Source organism: Rattus norvegicus, chromosome 8, assembly GCF_036323735.1.
Source record: "Rattus norvegicus strain BN/NHsdMcwi chromosome 8, GRCr8, whole genome shotgun sequence".
In the NCBI taxonomy this organism is placed as follows: Eukaryota; Metazoa; Chordata; class Mammalia; order Rodentia; family Muridae; genus Rattus; species Rattus norvegicus.
The window spans coordinates 118,968,054-118,986,408 of NC_086026.1; the positions used below are offsets into that span (position 1 = coordinate 118,968,054).

General features: G+C 44.3%; 1 protein-coding gene, 1 long non-coding RNA gene and 1 other non-coding gene across 7 annotated transcripts in view; 1 reads left to right on the forward strand and 2 right to left on the reverse strand.

The window, feature by feature from the left end:
- Nucleotides 1-7,266, reverse strand: part of Dhx30 (DExH-box helicase 30) — a 32,134-nt gene extending 24,868 nt beyond the window's left edge. Inside the window, exons 1-3 of one of the 5 annotated variants that reach the window (XM_006243831.4) lie at nucleotides 7,161-7,266; nucleotides 5,359-5,450; nucleotides 2,565-2,619 (exon numbers count right to left, since the gene is read on the reverse strand). In XM_006243831.4, the coding sequence (XP_006243893.1) occupies nucleotides 2,565-2,592 (28 nt within the window). In that variant the 5' untranslated portion in view covers nucleotides 2,593-2,619; nucleotides 5,359-5,450; nucleotides 7,161-7,266. Of the gene's footprint in view, nucleotides 1-2,564; nucleotides 2,620-5,358; nucleotides 5,451-6,486; nucleotides 6,605-6,643; nucleotides 7,076-7,160 lie in introns of those variants that run through there. The other 4 variants (NM_001013249.1, XM_017595799.3, XM_017595800.3 and 1 more) reach the window with 4 other exon arrangements.
- A 247-nt stretch (nucleotides 7,267-7,513) lies between these two features.
- Nucleotides 7,514-17,081, forward strand: LOC134480238 (uncharacterized). Its single transcript, XR_010054489.1, has 3 exons — nucleotides 7,514-7,655; nucleotides 16,003-16,255; nucleotides 16,590-17,081. It is a non-coding gene; the product is annotated as an uncharacterized LOC134480238 (long non-coding RNA).
- Nucleotides 11,559-11,696, reverse strand: LOC120094467 (small nucleolar RNA SNORA43). Its single transcript, XR_005488776.1, has one exon. It is a non-coding gene; the product is annotated as a small nucleolar RNA SNORA43 (small nucleolar RNA).
- Nucleotides 17,082-18,355: the final 1,274 nt, after the last annotated feature.

The window sequence follows — 18,355 nt, forward strand, 5'->3', positions numbered from 1 at the left end:
TGTTACCTCATGAAGGCTTTCATTAACTGGACAGGGCTAACGTTGTGGGGTCCTACTGTATCACCAAAAAGTTTCGGATGTACAGCGGGAAACATGAATCCTTGTTACTGATCTAGTGCATCTTTATAGATTTTGATACACGGGAGTTTTGTTTGTTTAAGTTATTGTACATGTGTGTTGTCTGTAGGTACACACATGTCCCACTGTGTGTGGAGGTCAGAGAAAAACTCTTTCAACTTTTATGTGAGTTTCAGAGATCAAACTCAGGTCATCCAATCCATGCAACAAGTACTTTTACCATTCAACCCTGATCCAGTGTTTCAAGTGCTAACCACATAAGACTGAGTCCTCACTCTGTGACAGTACAGCCAAGAAATTAGTCAGACATTCAATACACAAGAAAGGGCAGAAAATTCAGAGAGAGGAAGGCCAGCCTGGGCTATGACATAAGAGAGTTCGGAGCCAGTCTGAGCAAGTATCAAGACACTTTTCCATATAAAATAGAATAGAACAGAACAAAACAAAAAGATTATTGATAGACGTGTTATTGATAACACTCCATTGGTTAGAAAGCAAACTTAGACCATACTATATCCTGCTGCTATTTGATGACATCATGGAGTGTTCCTTTAAAGGAATCAGGCCCTTCTCTAAGGTCTTTATACAGATTAACTCATCTGATCCTTGGGATCCTGTGACAAAGGTGCTTATCTCACCCATTGAAATCAGAGAGAAGAGGGCACAGAGAGCCTCAGTCATCCAGCCAAGACCTCCAGCCAGCCAGTGAGTATAGAACCATCAGGTAAACCAGAAATCTGGGTCCAGGTTTCCTGTTAAGGCCACACTGCCTTATATAAGACAGCAGTAAGAATGTCATCCCTCAGGCTAGGTGGGGGTGGCACACACCTTTAATCCCAGCACTTGGGGGGCAGAGTTATGTAGGTCTCTGAATTGGAAGCCAGCCTAGTCTGCAGAGTGAGTTTCAGGACAGCCAGGGCTGGACAGAGAAACCCTGACTCAAAGATAAAACAAAACAAGAACAACCCATCAATCAAGCCTTGGTCTAGAAAGTCAAGACAAATTAATTTTTTGTTTTTTGGTTTTTTTTGTTTGTTTGTTTGTTTTCTGAGACAGGGTTTCTCTGTGTAGCCCTGGCTATCCTGCAACTCACTATGTGGAACAAGGTGGCCTTGAACTCACGAAGAGTTCATCTGTCTCAGCCTTCCAAGTACTGGGATTAAAGACTTGCACTACCTACTCAGCTCAAGTAAATCTAAGAAATTTTGACCTAGGTGGTAACTGGGGCCCATCCTGTAAGAATGTTAGACAAGGGCTGGGGATCCGGCCTAGTGGTCGAGTGCCTGCCCATCACGCACAAAGCTCTGGGACCTATCTATCCCTAGCACAGCATAATCTGGACCGGGAAGCAAGAGGATTGGGAGCTCAGGATATCCATGGCTATGTAGTGAGTTCGAGGCCAGTCTGACCTGTGACTCTCTCAAGAGATAAAGAGTGTTAAATAACACTGGGCTCTTCCTCTCTTCACAAAACTGGGACTGTTCTTTCAGATAGTCCTACCACAATTATGTCACCCACCCTTTATAAGTGAGCCGACAACAAAACCACAGGTTAGTAAGGAGACACAAAGTAATTAAGTGACACTAGGTTTTCAGCTCAAAAAATAATGTGCTGTCCATAGTAATCTCCATTTTAATCTCTCTACTTAGCACTTCCTCCATCTCAAAAAAAAAGAAGCAACTCATTTTTCAGCATCTGTGAAAATAGATGGAATAAGTCTGGTATACTGGACAGCCCCAAGGCCCCATTCTGTGGATCATATAGGCCACCACTTGGTTGGCAATTCCCTTACCACGATGAACACAAGAGAGAGGAGACATAATTGGGAGGATCTATTTAATACGCACTAAAGGAAACTCTATTCTGGCTCTACTTGTGAAACATGCTCAGATCAGAGCCTTGGTCAGCTTTTTTACACACATATACACAAACATTCACACACACAAATAAGCAAATATAATTTGAAAATTTTAGTCAGTAGTACACACCTGTAATCCCAGATCTCGGAAGACAGAGGCAGGCAGATGTCTGAGTTCAAAGCCAGTCTGGTTTACAAGCTCCGTGACAGCCAGGGCACACACACAGACACACAGGCACATAGACACACACACAATAAAAAAAGGAAAAAGGAAAATAGAAGAACAGGAGGGACTTTTTTTTCTTTTTTTCAGAGCTGGGGACTGAACCCAGGGCCTTGCACTTGCTAGGCAAGTGCTCTACCACTGAGCTAAATCCTCAACCCCAGGAAGGACTTTGATAAGCAGTGAATAGGCAGGAAGGAGTGCTTTGGGAGAAGGGCAGCAAACATGCACAAAACCCAGGGCAAGAGGCAGCATCAGTTCTGAGCTAGGTAGACAAGGAAAGGGGTTTTGGAAATGACTCTGAGAGGGTCAGAGGACTGCACACTGCAGAGGCACGCTCATAACCTTCCTCGTGTCCAATCACACATTAGACAGGCATGGAATTGTGAACAGCTCCATTCTTACCTTTTCTGAATGAGTCCAGGGTGAACATTTCTGGCCAGGAGAGAAAGCTGGAATCCTGAGAAGGGGGTCAAAAGGCCATGAATATTAATTACTATTCCTCGTTCAAGAATCTGCAAAGACTGCAGCAAGAGCATAGACACTGTCCAGAAGACAAGGAAATGAAACTGGAAACTAGCAAGGCCAACCGCTGCCCTCCAGGCTTAGGAATTCAAAGGCCAAGCCAGATGGTGGTGGAGCACACCATTAATCCCAGCACTGAGGAGGCAGAGGCTAGTGGATCTCTGTGAGTTCAAGGCCAGCTTGGTCTATAGTTCCAAGACAGCCAGGGCTGCAGAGAGAGAAACCCTTTCTTAAGAAAATCAGGACAAGGTTGGGGATTTAGCTCAGTGGTAGAGCGCTTGCCTAGCAACCGCAAGGCCCTGGGTTCGGTCCCCAGCTCCGAAAAAAAGAAAAAAAAAAAAAAAAAAAAGAAAAAAGAAAGAAAACCTAGTTCAGGGATGGAGAGATGGCTCAGTGGTTAGGAGCACTAGATGTTCTTCCAGAGGTCCTGAGTTCAATTCCCAGTAACACATGGTGGCTCACAACCATCTGTAATGGGATCCGATGCCCTCTTCTGGTGTGTCTGAAGACAGTGACAGTGTACTTATACATAATAAATAAATAAATCCTAAAAAACTAGTTCAGCCCTTGGAAATGAGAATTGACTGAGAGAGTTCAGGTCAAAGAATGACCACATATTAAAGTTTCATAATTTAAAAGTTTTCTATGGTAAAGTCTCTTTGAAATGCATGGTAAATTTCTAAGTAATAATTGTTAATGGTATTATTAATAATAAATTATAAATATTACATTGGAGCACAGTTACTGTCCAGAAGTCTTGATGCCGTTCTTTTATTCCCCTGAGACAGGGTTTACTGTAGAGCCCAGGCTAGCTCAAACTATCCTATTTCAGCTCCCAAGCACTGGGATTACAGGTATGTACCTCATACTCAGTGTTTTGGTTCATTCTCCCGACTAGTACATCCTTCCTTCCTTTTTTTTTTTTTTTTTAATTTGCTTCACTTTCTGAACTGATCCTCCTACATCTGCCTCCCAGGTAAAAGAACAAGTGTGTGCTGCCATGCCTAACTCTTATGATACATTTAACTGAGGACTCTAGAGAGCACTTACAGTTTAGTAATACTGTGTTGTAAAATAATCAAAACTCATATTTAGAGATCTCTTTAACAATGGCACTCCTGGAATTGGATTAGGTCCAGTAACCCTCACTAAATTTAGTTTTAAAAAAGCTACACAATGTTTTGCACATTAGATTAATGTCCTACATTGCTAGGAGAGTAGGAGGGTCTACTCCTCTGTCCCTAATTGCTAGTCCCTTTCATTCACGACTGTGGGGAGTGGGCAGTAACGGGCCTCATCTTTAAACCAACAATGTGACCTCCTCATCCCCAGGGATGCTGAAAATTTCAACCAGTAAGATATGGTGCTCTCCAGAGAGAAAACTTCAATATAAAACCATCGACAACACCACTTACTAGAGAAGTTACATCCTATCAACACCATCTACACAAATTAAAAGAAAAAGGGTGTAGTTTAGGGTCCTAAATTTAAAGAAGACCTAAGTGTTTTAGGTTTTATGGTTTTGGTATTAGGAATTACAGTAAAGGTCTTGTCCATACTAAGCAACTGGTCTCCCACTAAGCTATATCACAGCCCCATACTTTCTTGCTAAGAAATTTTAAGTTAATCTGCATGTAAACAGACTTGGGTTTTGTTTTTTTGTTTTAATTTAAGATTTATTTATTTATTATATAGAAGTACACTGTAGCTGTCTTCAGACACACCAGAAGAGGGCATCAGATCCTATTACAGATGGTTGTGAGCCACCATGTGGTTGCTGGGATTGGAACTCAGGACCTCTGGAAGAACAGTCAGTGCTCTTAACCACTGAGCCATCTCTCTAGCCCCTTGGGTTTTGTTTTAAATTTGGTTTTCATTTTTAGGGTGTTTTTAGATAAAGTTTCACTCTGTTATTCAGTCTAGTCTAGAACTCACTCTGTAGCCCAGACTGTGATTAAACTCAAAGGAACCCTCTTATCTTAGCTGCCAAGTGCTAGAATTACAGACAGGAGTCACCATACCTAGAAGAGTTTTGCTTTTAAAGTCTCTGGATCCTCTCTTGTCAACAAAGTTTCATATACCACAGTCTTCCCTGTCTTCATCTCAAAAAATATGAGATTCAAGGTATCAAATCATTTCATTTTATTGTGTTCTAGAACATTTCGCAGAGATCCAGAAGAAATGTGCTTCTCTTATAATATGGTAATGTTTCTTAAAATATTAGATTCAGGGCTGGAGAGGTAGCTCAGAGGTTAAGAGCACTGGCTGCTTTTCCAGAGGTCCTGCGTTCAATTCCCAGCAATCACACGGTGGCTCACAACTATCTGTAATGGGATCTGATGCCCTCTTCTTCTATGTCTGGAGACAGCCACATTTATAATAATAAATCTTAAAAAAATTGATTCAGTTTTGATTTTAAGATTTATAATAATAAATCTTAAAAAAATTTTGATTCAGTTTAATATAATTTATAGAGATGCATAAAATTGTAGTATGTCAAAATCTCTTTTGTGAGAAAACAGAACTTCTAGTACACTGCTTACGTGATGTCTCCAAGCCACTAATAATGAACAATACGCCTTAGAGGACCACAAAAGGAGCTAACTACATGCTTTACGGTGTGGCTGAGCAAAATGCATACCATGGCTCTATGAGCAGGGATAAGTCACCTTACCTTATAAAAGCAGTGAGGGGCTCAGATTTTGCAGGCTTTCGAACTGGAGCTGAATTCTCTCCTTGCTATTCCTCATCACGAGGCTGGGCCTCCTGGAAAATAACAAGGCAAGTTCACTGGAGTGGTGACCTTCACTCAGATGCAAAACTATACCAAGCATAGAAATCAATGTACTAACTTTAACAGGCTTTCACACAGTGGACTCACTCAAGAGTCCCTGACCTGTTCTAGACATACCAAATGTGAATTGTGCCATAGAGCATCCTTAAGGAAATGTTAAGGACATTTTCCCCGAGCCCAGAGCAAAGCCCCTTCCTTCACTTTTCTAATCCCATAGTGGTTAAAATACCTATCTATCGAAAATGACACTTCCACTCTGGGAAATTTACAATCTCAAAAATCCCAGAAACCTTTTCACAGTTTACAAAGACTTGACCTCATATAATCCCTGAAGCTGCCCTATGGAGAGTATCCTCTCCCCAAGAAACAAACTGAAGCACAAACATAATTTACCCAGGATCCCAAAGCATCAGGACAAAATGGAATTCTGACTCCCATGTTTTTACATGTTTATATTACACTACTTTCCTTACATATCAACCTGTATTCTACATGTAACATGTTCATTCCTTGAAAGAATGAGTGGGGTCCAAAAGCTGATAAAACTTTTGGACTATAGCTTCATAAATTAAAATACTGAAAAGTTAAGATCTTTGGGTGTCAGGTGGGGTACTACATAGATATAAACCTTGGCAAAGAATTTATAAATGTACAAGCAAAAAGCGTTATCATAAATCTAAATAATAACATATAAAATCAGGAAACAGTCCCCCGGTTTGGAAATGTCAGACTCTAAGATTTAAGTATAAATTATAAATGTAGTCAAAAGTTGCATGGCACATGGCAGTGAGGTCAATGCCTTCCAAGAAACCGTTACAAGGAAAATCATCAGAAAATGTGTAATTTTACTCTGGCCAGTAGGATGCACCCAAAAACAAGTTGAGACCTTGCAACTGGACTGCTGCAGTCTACCTGCTACCGTGCATGGCAAGCACCCATGAACTGGAGGTTGTAAGGTGAACAGTCTCTGCATTGGAAAGCCGCAATTAAAACACCAAACTTGCTTACACAAGGACTATCTAGAAAGCCCATAGATGCAGTACTCTTGGCTTGAGGGTTCTCGGGACCCCTGGGATTCCACTTCACTGCAAACAAAGGACCCACCATGCATTAGGTCTTCCCCTGCAAAATGGGACAAGTCACTAGCAAACAAAGAACACCTCACCCCTTAGACTCCCCCACTGACAAGGTCGGTGCAAAAGGAGGCAAACCAGAAGAGTAAAAAATGCACCAGGCCTCCCTTCGGAGGAACGGTCCTGACCGCACAGTGGGAGGAGGGGCAGACAAAGGTCTCGGGCACTCGAGAGACTTCCTCCGGGCCCAGCCAGGGGAAAACCGAGCATCCCCTGAGGCGAAGGCGTCGTCGAGCCAATGAAGCCGCCTCTCTCTGCCTCCGCGGAGCCCCTAGCAGCGAGGCCCGCCCCGGCGGACCGGTCTGGCCCCCGCCCCGCCCCGGCTCCATGGCAACGGCAGGCCGAGGCCTGACTGCCCACGGCTCGGCCCGGCCGGCTTCCCGGGCAGGCCTAGGATGCCCGGCCTGCTCCTCAGGCTCGCCAGCTCCTCCTTCCCACTCTCCGCCAGGTCGCCAGCCGGACTCGGGACCCCTCCTCGCGCCGACCACCCCCGACCGTGGCAGGCTGCTTCAAGGGGCGCGAAAGGGTAGAATAAAAAGCCCAATTCACCTGTTGTTACAGATGTGAAACAAGCCTCGGTGCACGGCGCATGAGCCGCGGGCCCCCCCAACTACGGCCGGACTACAACTCCCACCAGCGACGGCGCGGTCCCTTCCGGGTTCCGAGGCGGAAGTCCCACCTGCGGCCCCGGCGCTGCTCGGCCTTCGCCTTTCGCCTAGCCACCTGTGCGGGATGTCGCTTCTTAGGGGCTCGCGAGGTGTTCTGTGGCCTAGGTTGTCTCTAATGTTCCTGAGCTCACAGCGCGAGGCGCTCAGTCTGAGCCTGTGCCCGGGCACTGGCCGGAGGGCGCGCGGCTGTAGCCTCAGACGCAGGCGGGACTTCCGGCGGAGCGGCCAGGGACGCGCGTGGCCTGTGCCGTGGGAGCCGGCGGGAGCTAGGGAGGGGGATGGCCGTCTCTGGTTCTTCTCGCCATCCCCAACCTCAGCTCTGTGTTGCGCCTTTTTTCTCCTGCGCCTCCCCTTGATCTTCTGCACTTTTAGGGAGGTGAGCCATTTTTCCTCACAGAGACATAAACCAGGCAAAGGACAGGGTAGCGCTTGCTGCTAGCTTAGGGGGTGTGTGGTGAGTGACAACCACGAGTCTAGGTCACATCGCCTCTCAGGAGCGAGGAAAGGGAAGGCTTCCCTATCTATGCTCTGAGCAGAATGAAGTATGGGTTCAATGGACTCATCCTTTGGTAGAGGAAACTCAGTGGCGTTGGTCAGTAGTTCACTGCTGGGAAGAGAATATTTGAGGATGCCTTTCATGATAATTGGAGAACTAATACTATAGCTCGTAATTTAAAACAAAGAAAATATCATGCGTATGCGTGTGGGAATGTACCAGCTGACATGTCATGAGATCTTGGAAGCTGGAGATACGGTCTGATGTGGGCCCCGCCGTTATCTTAGGTTTTCTTTTGCTGAGGTAAAAATACCATGACCAAAAGCCACTTGGGGATGAAGGTTTACTTGATCTTATAGGTGACAATCAGCCACTGAATAATGTCAGACCAGGAATTTAAGCAAAAACCATGGAGGAACCATTGCTTACTTCCTTAGGTCTCATGGCTTGTGCAAGCTGATACACAACCCAGAATTTCCTGTCTCCCCAGGGGAGACACCCCCCCTTCACAAAAAAACAGAAACACTCACCCTGTCTACATCAGTCGTTCAAGAGAATGCCCAAAAGCCAATTTGGTGGGGGCAGTTTCTCAATTGTGGTTCGATACCCAAACAACTCTAGCTTTTGTCAAATCAACCAAAAAACAAAACAGTAACAAACTACTGATTCAGCAAGTGTTGGTGACCGTTGAACCATAACTCCAGCCCCTTTTCATATGCTGTTTTTTTGTGCAGCCATTTAAATGTGCCACAGCACAGGTGACTTCAACTATTCCAGAAGCTGGGGCAAGACATCTGTGAGTTAAAAGCCAACCTGGATTGCATAGAAAGAAAGGCATGGTAGTGCGTGCTTTTAATAATCCCAGTATTCGGGTTGGGGATTTAGCTCAGTGGTAGAGCGTTTGCCTAGGAAGCGCAAGGCCCTGGGTTCGGTCCCCAGCTCCGAAAAAAAAGAACCAAAAATAATAATAATAATAATAATCATCATCATCATCATCCCAGTATTCTCTCTGAGACAGAGGCATGCAGATCTCTGATCTGAATAGATCCAGGCCAGTCAGAGAGCTACATGGACCCTGTCTCAAAAGAAGAAAAGAAAAGGAAGAAAGGAAAGTATACTAGCTATTATTTTTCCCTCTACATTGCACAGAAGGCTAGGAATTGAAGTGAAACGAAGAATTCTTGAAAACAAAACATAGGAATCCTGTCCCACATGTTTGGTATATACTTGGAATCCCAACACTTAGGAAGTAGAATCAGGATGTTCAAGGCGAGCCTCAGGCCAGTTTGACTTACCCAAGACTGCATCTCGAACAAACAAATAAATCCTTGTGCTGGTAATTTGAGAAAGACTGCTATTTATAGGCAGGTTTGCAGACGATATGACCCCCGCCTCAGGAAGCTTAGTGTCTAGTAGAATAGTTGACAAAGTGGAGCTAAAAGAAAGAGATAAATGCTAGTAAGGTGTGAAGTGCTACCAGGACTCAAGAGAAGGCCTGCCTACCTCTGAGTGACAAGTATGTTGGAACGGGTTGAGAATTATATCCGAAGATTAAAATGGCTCACTGTAGCCAGCAGGTTAAATAAATGGGTAGACTTTTACAGACATATATTGGACATTTTCTGAGCGTATTACTGGTTCAACCCCCACTTACTATAAGTTTGAGGCCTACCTGTGCTACACTGAGAGACACTGTCCCAACGTAAAAGGTGGGTGCTGGAGAGGTGGCTCAGCAGTTAAGAGCACTTGCTCTTCTTGAAGACCTAGGTTCAATTCCTAGCATCCACACTGAAGCTAACAACTCTGAGTAGCTACAGATCCAAGGGATCTAATGCTTCTGCCTCCATCAACACTGCCTAGACATGACATAAGTCGGGCAAGTGTTTATACACAGAAAAATATATAAGTATCAAAAAAATTAAATTAAAGCAGGCTAGCAAGACAATCCCCAGAGGCCACATAGTAGAAAGAACTGAATTGGGAAAAATGTCCTTCGATCTCCACATACATGATGCTGTGCTGTAGTGCACATGCGCACACACTCACACAAACACTCACATACTTAAACACATATAATTTTTTTGTTTGGTTTTGGCTTTGGTTTTTCAGAGACAGGGTTTCTCTGTGTAACAGTCCAGGCTGACCTGGAATTCCCTTTCTAGACCACCTAGAATAGGTTGGCCTTCAGCTCAGAGATCTGCCTGCCCCTGCCTCCATAGAGCCTGGATTAAAGACCTGTGCCTCTGCTCCTGGCAATAACTGTGCTATTTAAGAATTAGAAAAAAATAGCTGGTGGTGATGCACACCTTTAGTCCCCAAGAAATCATGTCTCAAAAAGAAAGAAAGCAACAGGGCTCAAGAGATGGCTCAGCGGTTAAGAGCACTGACTGCTCTTCCAGAGGACCTGAGTTCAAATCCCAGCAACCACATGGTGGCTCACAACCATCTGTAATGAGATCTGATGTGCTCCCCTCTTCTGGTGTGTCTAAGGACAGCTACAGTGTACTTACATTCCTACATAAAGTAAATAAATCTTTGTAAAACAACAGCAAAAACAAATCAAACACAAAATAATTAAAAATAAGTCACGCCTAGTGTCTCACACCTTGGGAGGTAGAGACAGGCAGTTCTCTGAATAGCCAGGGCTACACAGTGAGACTGTCTCGAAAATGAGAAAAACAAAAAACACAGAAGTAAGGTCTAGAGAGACCGCTCAGAGCTCAGGACACATACTGTACTTGGAGAGGACTCTGCTTCCCTTTCCAGAACTCAGGTGAAACATTTGAATTATCTCTGACTCCAAGTCTGGGATCTGACACCCTCTCCTCGGCACCTGTTCTCTGTATGCGCGCGCGCGCGCGCGCGCGCGCACGCGCACACGCACACACACACACACACACACTCATTTTTTAAAAAGTTGGGGATGTCACATTAAGAGACTTCCCTGGGGGCTGGGGATTTAGCTCAGTGGTAGAGTGCTTACCTAGGAAGCGCAAGGCCCTGGGTTCGGTCCCCAGCTCCGAAAAAAAGAACCAAAAAAAAAAAAAAAAAAAAAAAAAAGAGAGACTTCCCTGATTTTTATTTCTCTGTGGTAACCCTCAGCATACACTTCGTTACTGAACTACACTTGCAGACTTTCAACAAATGAAGTCTGGTTAGACTCCAGTCTTCCCCTTGTCACTCCTGCCTCTTTCCTCCACCACCCTCCCTTATTTGCAGACCAGAGATTACCCCAGAATCTCAGTCAAGCTACTTAGGTGCCTTAATCACCAAGCCACATTCCCCAGCCCTTTCGACTCTGAGACAGGGTGTCTCTATGGTAGGCCAGACTGACCTTGAACTTAGATCCCCTGTGCAGGGAATGGAAGAAGTCTGAGCAAATGTACTCTGTTGACACAGGCAAGGACTCCAAGGCCTCAGACCTGTGGAAGTGTCAAAGCCTTATCTGGGTGAAGCTCCAAAGAAATGCCAAAGCTTTCCTCAAGGGACCAAGTATAAGTGTGTATGAACCGTGGTCAGTGTGTGCAAAGGGTAGCAACTGCTGCTTCCCCTGATATCCTTCCGAGACTAGCCAACCCATCCTCACCCCCACGCCCTGTGCTGTACCTAAAACAGCTTTCCTGTACCTAAGTCTACTGTAAATCTATCTTCCTTCCTACCCTGCTCCTAGTCAGAGTTCCAGAACCCAAGCTGAGTGACATGTGGTACACCTGCCTCCCTGATGCCGGAATTAAAGACATGTGACAGACACCATGCCTGTTCCCTTCACCCCTCAACCCCATGGAATGTCAGGCTATATACCATTCTCAGTGCTGACTGGCTTCTGAAAGCTGAGTATAGAAATAGTCACTTGCTCTTTGCCCCAGTGTCATAGACAGAGCCCAGCCGCTGTACCTGCAGTGCTGACAGATCCAGAACAGCATCCGGAAGGCTGCCGTTTTTGTTTTTTCAAAAACTGACATGGTATACATATACGTGGGGGTGGGGGGTATGCATACACCATGGCAGACTGTGGAGCTCAAAAAATAAATTGTGGGGTTTGTTCTTTCCTTCCAGCTTTATGTGGATTCCAGTGGTTGAGCTCAAGCCATAAGGCTTGTATGACAAGTACCTACCCACTGAGCCATCTCCCTGGCCCTCGTGCTTTAGATGCATGACAGGTTCAAAGCCTAGATGGTTGAGGTTTTTGATTTGTTGTCATTTTTACCTGTAGAGAAATATGGTTTTTTCACTCCCGGTTATCTATACTACTCGAGGGCAGTTCCCCTATTCCTTCAGACATGTTACCTCATGGGTTATGAACTCCAAATTGCCTCTGCTTTTTTTCTGGATATTTCTGGGCAGCATCATAAGACACTATCTTAAAAACAAACAAACAAAAAAAAAATGGGACTGGCATACAGAGAAGCAATAGTGGATTTAACATGGTGTTTTTGTTTGTTCAAAACACACACTCGAGGGTTGGACAGATGGCTCAGCGGTTAAGAGCACACTGACTGCTCTTCCAGAGCACCTGAGTTCAATTCCCAGCAACCACATGGTGGCTCACAACCATCTGTAAAGAGATCCGATGCCCTCTTCTGGTGTGTCTGAGGACAGCTACAGTGTACTTATATATAATAAATGAATAAATAAATCTTTAAAAAAAAAAACAAACACTCGAGCCCTTAGAGCAGACCCACCCAGTACATGTTGTACAGGACTCGTGAAAATGAACTCTCCTCTGGGCTCGGAGTGCTGAGAGAGCTGCAGAGAAGTAAAGACAAGACACCCGTCGCCAGGCATGGTAACACACACCTCTGGTTCCAGCACTGAGGTGGCAGAGGCAGGTGGAGGGCTGTGAGTGCCTGGACTCGTGAGCCCTAGGACTAAGTCTCTGTAACCAAAACAGAGTTGAGTTGAGTCCCAGTTTGAACAGGAATTTAGTGAGCAAAGCACAAACAACACTCCAAAGAGAGTGAGCTACCTCAAGACAGAGCAGCATGTGGGCTCTGTATAGTGAACTTAAAGGAAGACAGAGTTGAGGTTGCCCAGCAGGTTGCCAAGCTTGGCAGCCTAGGTTCTGTCCCGGGAACTCATGGCATAAGGAGAGAAACACCCCAAATCTTGTCCTCTGGTAAAATGTGCCCCATGATGCCCATGTGCATTTTGTGAGGTAGGTAGCATGCTCATCGGAGTAAGCTGACCCATTTCCCCTCTCAAATGGTGGTGGGCAATTGTCCTTCAAGGTATTTCTTCCAGCGATGCTCTGTAAAAGTCCAGAAAGGAGGTAAGGACTGCAAAGCCCATGCTGTACATGATATCATAGTGAGGTCAGGTCTTCTGATTCAGCCCCTTCATCAGTGCACATATGGGCAAAAGCTCTGGTGCCTTAGTTTCTTATACAGAGACAACAACCCAGGCTCAACTCTAAGGATGTTTAACCACAAACGATTATTTCTAACTCTGCCTACTTAGTATCACACTTATTTTCTTTTCAGAGAATGTCTCACTGTGTAGACCTACCTGTCTAGCCTAGAACTCAGAGTGTAAACCATGCTGTCCGCAACCTCCTAACTCAGTGGGTAATGGTTCTTACCATGCAGTTCTGGTGACCCGAGTTCAGTCCTTGGGACACAGATAAGGTGGAAGGAGAGAACCAGCTCTATAAAGTTGTCTTCTTACATGCATACCACGGCATGCCCACTCATGCACATACATCATGTACACACACAATAATAAGACTTCTAAAAAAAACCTGACATAAATTTGAACCGAATATAGTAAAGGAGACAAAAGGAGGAAGTGAAAAACATGGTAAAAATGATAAGTTGTGCAAGAGGACATAAATGTATCAAGACACATGGGCTGCAGAGATGGCTCAGTGGTTAAGAGCACTGACTGCTCTTCCAGAGGTCCTGAGTTCAAATCCCAGCAACCACATGGTGGCTCACAACCATCTGTAATGGGATTCGATGCCCTCTTCTGGTGTGTCTGAAGACAGTGACAATGTACTCATATACATAAATAAATAAGAAAATATTTGGTTATGTAAATCTTAGCCAAAGGCTAGAGAGGCAATGAATACTTTGTTCCTTTTGGGAATGGGAAATACAGTTCTTCTACTAAATGCTGGAGGAAAGCAGGGGTCATTATTATATTCCTTTGACTATAGCCTTGGTATCCTAGAACTTGCCCTGTAAACCAGGATGGTCTTGAACTCACAAAGATCTGCCTGCCTCTATTCCTCAAATTCTGGGGTCACAAGGAAAAGGCACTTGGTTGCTTCTGCTTCTTTTCCTGAATAAGATTTTTAGTAAATTATTTATTTCTAAATTTTATAATTATATATATGTGTATACTTTAGTGAATGTATGTGTACCTTGGGCATATGTAAAGGTGTATGTAAAGTCCAAAGGAGAGCATTGGACTAGAGTTAAACACAGTTGTAAGCCACCTAACATTCAATGCTAGCCACTGAGCCCTAGTCCCCTGAAGGGGCAGCAATTGTTCCTAACCACTGGGCCATCTGTCCAACCTGCAGCAGTCTTCCTTTCTTTTTTAGAAGTGACAATTCTTCTAAGGATCATTCTTAATAATTTTAGTTTTAAAGTGTGTGTGTGTGTGTGTGTGTGTGTGTGTGTGTGTGTGTGTGCGCGGGCATGTGTATAAAACGTATATGTAGGGGAGCAGATTGTTTTTTTAAGGACTGTCAGCCTTTTTTATTTTGTTTTCTTTTTGAGTGTGTAATATGTAGGCATGCACCGCTCATGATACGGCACGTGTGTGCGGATCTGAGGAAATTCCAAGAGTCAATTCTCTTCTACGTGGATTCTAGACATTGAATTCAGGTCATCAGCAACCTTACCAGTTACCTCACTGGTGGTCTTACATATTAAATTTTTCACTTTTTCTAAATCTCATTATGAAGTTCAGGATGGATTCACAATCTTCCCGTGATTACATGACTACAGTTATATACCCATAGTTGTAGCTAAATTATAGAAAACAGGCATACACGTAGTTTCATTTATGTTGCTGTGATAAAATAGGTTCACACATGCCCGTACACACACACACACACACACACACACACACACACACACACACACACAAAACAAAACAATTTAGAGGAGAAAAGGGTTATTTTAGTTAACAATTTCCAGTTCCTGTCTGTTGTTGAAGGGAAACCACAGTACTGGGAGTTTGACAGCTGGTCAAGGGCAAAGAATATGAATTCATACTCACTTGCTACCTCGTGCTCAGGTTGGTTTCTGTACTGTTATACAGTTAAGGATTTCCACTGCGTGGGTTACAGTTCCAAGTTCCTGTAAGTTGTGTCAAGTTGGCAATTAAGGCTAGCCATCACATACGGAAATGCACACATGGATGTATTTAGAGCTTTATTCTTCGGCATTGTTAGAGATTGAATCTAGGGACCGATGCCTTGTAGCATGCACTCTACCACTACGTTACATCTCCAACCTAAATATCTTTGTTTAGAATTGCTTTCATTTGGCTGGGCATGGTGCCGTATGCCCTTTATCCAAAATAACAAAAAATTACATTGCTTTAGCATGTGCACACTCCTGTGATCATGTGGAGGTCAGATGTTAGGAGTCAGTTTTCAACCTCCACTATCAGGGATGCAGGGATTGAGCTTGGGTTGTTTGGCTTGGCGACATGCACCTTCATCCAGTGAGTCATCTAGCTTGCTTAGTTTTTTTTTTTTAAAGATTTATTCATTTATTATATATAAGTACACTGTAGCTGTCTTCAGATATACCAAAAGAGGGCATCAGATCTCTTTACGGATGGTTGTGAGCCACCATGTGGTTGCTGGGAATTGAACTCAGGACCTCTGGAAGAGCAGTTGGGGCTCTTAACCTCTGAGCCATCTCTCCAGCCCCCAGTATCTTTTTTAAAAAACATTTATTTATTTAATGTGCATGAGTACACTGTAGCTGTCTTCAGACACACCAGAAGAGGACATCAGATTCTATTACAGATGGTTGTGAGCCACCATGTGGTTGCTGGGAATTGAACTCAGGACCTCTGGAAGAGCAGTCAGTGCTCTTAACCACTGAGCCATCTCTCCAGCCCAAGTATCTTTGCTTTTTTTTTTTCCATAGATGCAGAAAGAAGACATTTACTGAATAATTAATACACTTCTTGATTAGTGCGTGAATATCCACTCAGATGAAATGTCATGGTGCTTTGGACTAACCATTTGTTTGTGTCATCTCAGAAAGGAACTATATCATCCTGAGATACACAGAAGTCATTTGGATGAATGTTCATAGGCTGCAGAGTGGTGAGGTTCTGAAGTGTTCCAGGCATGTGGCATCAAACCCCTCTAAAAAGGTCTGCTCCTGGGCTTGCGGTGGAGTACTTTCTCAGTGTGCATGAGGATCTGGGTTCTATCTCTACTGTATATACACAGAGCAGAATATCACCGGCCATCTTGTTCTGCCATGGCTTCTCCGTATCTTTGCTTTAAGGTACAGTATTTAGCATGTACTTTGTTATCTTGTCTGCAAATTATTAATTTTTGCAAATTTTCACTTTTGTTGGGGGAGAAGGGGTAAGACAAGGTTGGATTCTTTAATTTTTTGGAAATAGGGTTTCTCTGTGTAACCCTGGCTGCCCTATAACTAGTTCTGTAGGTGAAACTGGCCTCAAACTCACAGAATTCTGCTTACCTCTGCCTCCCAAGTACTGGGAGTAAAGGCGTTTACCACCACCACCACCACCTCGTGCGACAAGGTGGGTTTTTTTAGATTTGTTCATTTTATTAATGTGTTTGCTTGCATTATGTGTACCACATGCTTGCAGGTTGAGGGCGTTAGAAGAAAGCATTTGATCCCCTGGACCTGGAGTCATGGATGACTAAATCACCATGTGGATGCTGGGAATTGAACCTGGGTCCTCCTCAAGAGCAGCAGGTACTCTTCACCACTGAGCCATTTCTCAAGCCCTGAGACAAGGTTTTATCATATATGCAACCCAAGTTGACCTGAACTAACTTCATTCCTCAGCCTTCCTGGTTCTTGCATTACAATACTGAGGGGGCCCTGCAGGTGGTCAAGGCAGACAGTAAGTCAACCAACCGGAAAGCAGTGAGAATGAAGACTTGGTTCAGATTGATTTTTGCTAACCTAGACTTCAAGGACTCTGATGCCTGGCGGTTCATTCTGAATAGACTGAAACACAGTGTAACTTGGAAATAAGATTCCGGTGTAATACAAACCCATTGCACAAGTGTCTTAGAGTTTCCGTTGGTGTGAAGAGACATCGTGACCATGATGACTCTTATAAAACACTTAATTGGAGGGCTGGGGATTTAGCTCAGTGGTGGAGCGCTTACCTAGGAAGCACAAAGCCCTGGGTTCGGTCCCCAGCTCAAAAAAAAAAAAAAAACAAAAAAACAAAAAACAAAAAAACAAAAAAAAAAAAAAACACTTAATTGGGGCTGGCTCTCAGTTTCAGAAGTGCAGTCCATTATCCATGGTTGGAAGCATGGCATTGTGCAGGCAGACTTGGGACTAGAGGAGGAGCTGCGAATGTGACACATTTCCTCCAACAAGGCCACACCTAACAGTGCCACTCTTTACTGACAGGCCAAACATTCTAACACATGAATCTGTGGGACCAAACCTATTTAAACCACCATAGCAAGGAAGCATGATTACAGTGAAACTGAGCTCAGGGTGTACGTCATGCCTTCCAAGAAGATGGGTTCTAGAGATGGGTGGTTACCTGTAGTAGCTTAAGGGTCTAAAAGAGGATATGGCCTGGTCACAGTCACACAGAGTGCACAGAGGTCATTTGGTCTATTAACCAACTCTGGCCCTTGCTGTGGGAGCTTTGGGGAAGCCTCTGGTTAGGCAGGTAATGTAAGGGTCACTTAGCCTATTAGGTATCTCTGGTCCTGGAGGTGTGATTTTGAGAAGCCCTTGCCAGTAAGGGGTTATTTTTTCTTTTTTTCGGAACTGGGGACCGAACCCAGGACCTTGTGCTTCCTAGGCAAGCGCTCTACCACTGAGCTAAATCCCCAACCCTAAGGGGTTATTTAAATTACTAGCTACATTCAGTACTGGTTGTAGGAGGTTGATATGGCCCGGCCCAACAGATAATGTGGACCACCAAGCTATTAATCACTTCCAATTACCAGCTTTCTGGATGAAAGAACATTTACGCTTTTCCCATAGGAAAGACAGTCTTCCATGCTTAACATTCCTGGTTCCTCTGAAGATCTGTGGGCACAAGGACCTTCATGCTGTGCTCCAACATAACACTATGCCCAATTAGGCACCTTGGAGCCTCTCTCTGGGGTCTGTCTTGTGTATTCTAGGCTAGCCTTACACTAGCTATGTACCGTAGGTTGACCTCAAATGCCTCATCCTTCTGCCTCTAGTTCTCCAGTGCTGGGATTACAGGCATGTGCCACCATACTTTACTTTCTAGAAAATATATTTTATTAAATTTGCATGTAGATGTGAACGTTCATGAACCTGTATGCATGTTAGCATATGTGTTGGACCGAGAGGACAACTTATGGCAGTCTGTCTTTCCTTCTACCACACGGGTCCTAGGGACTC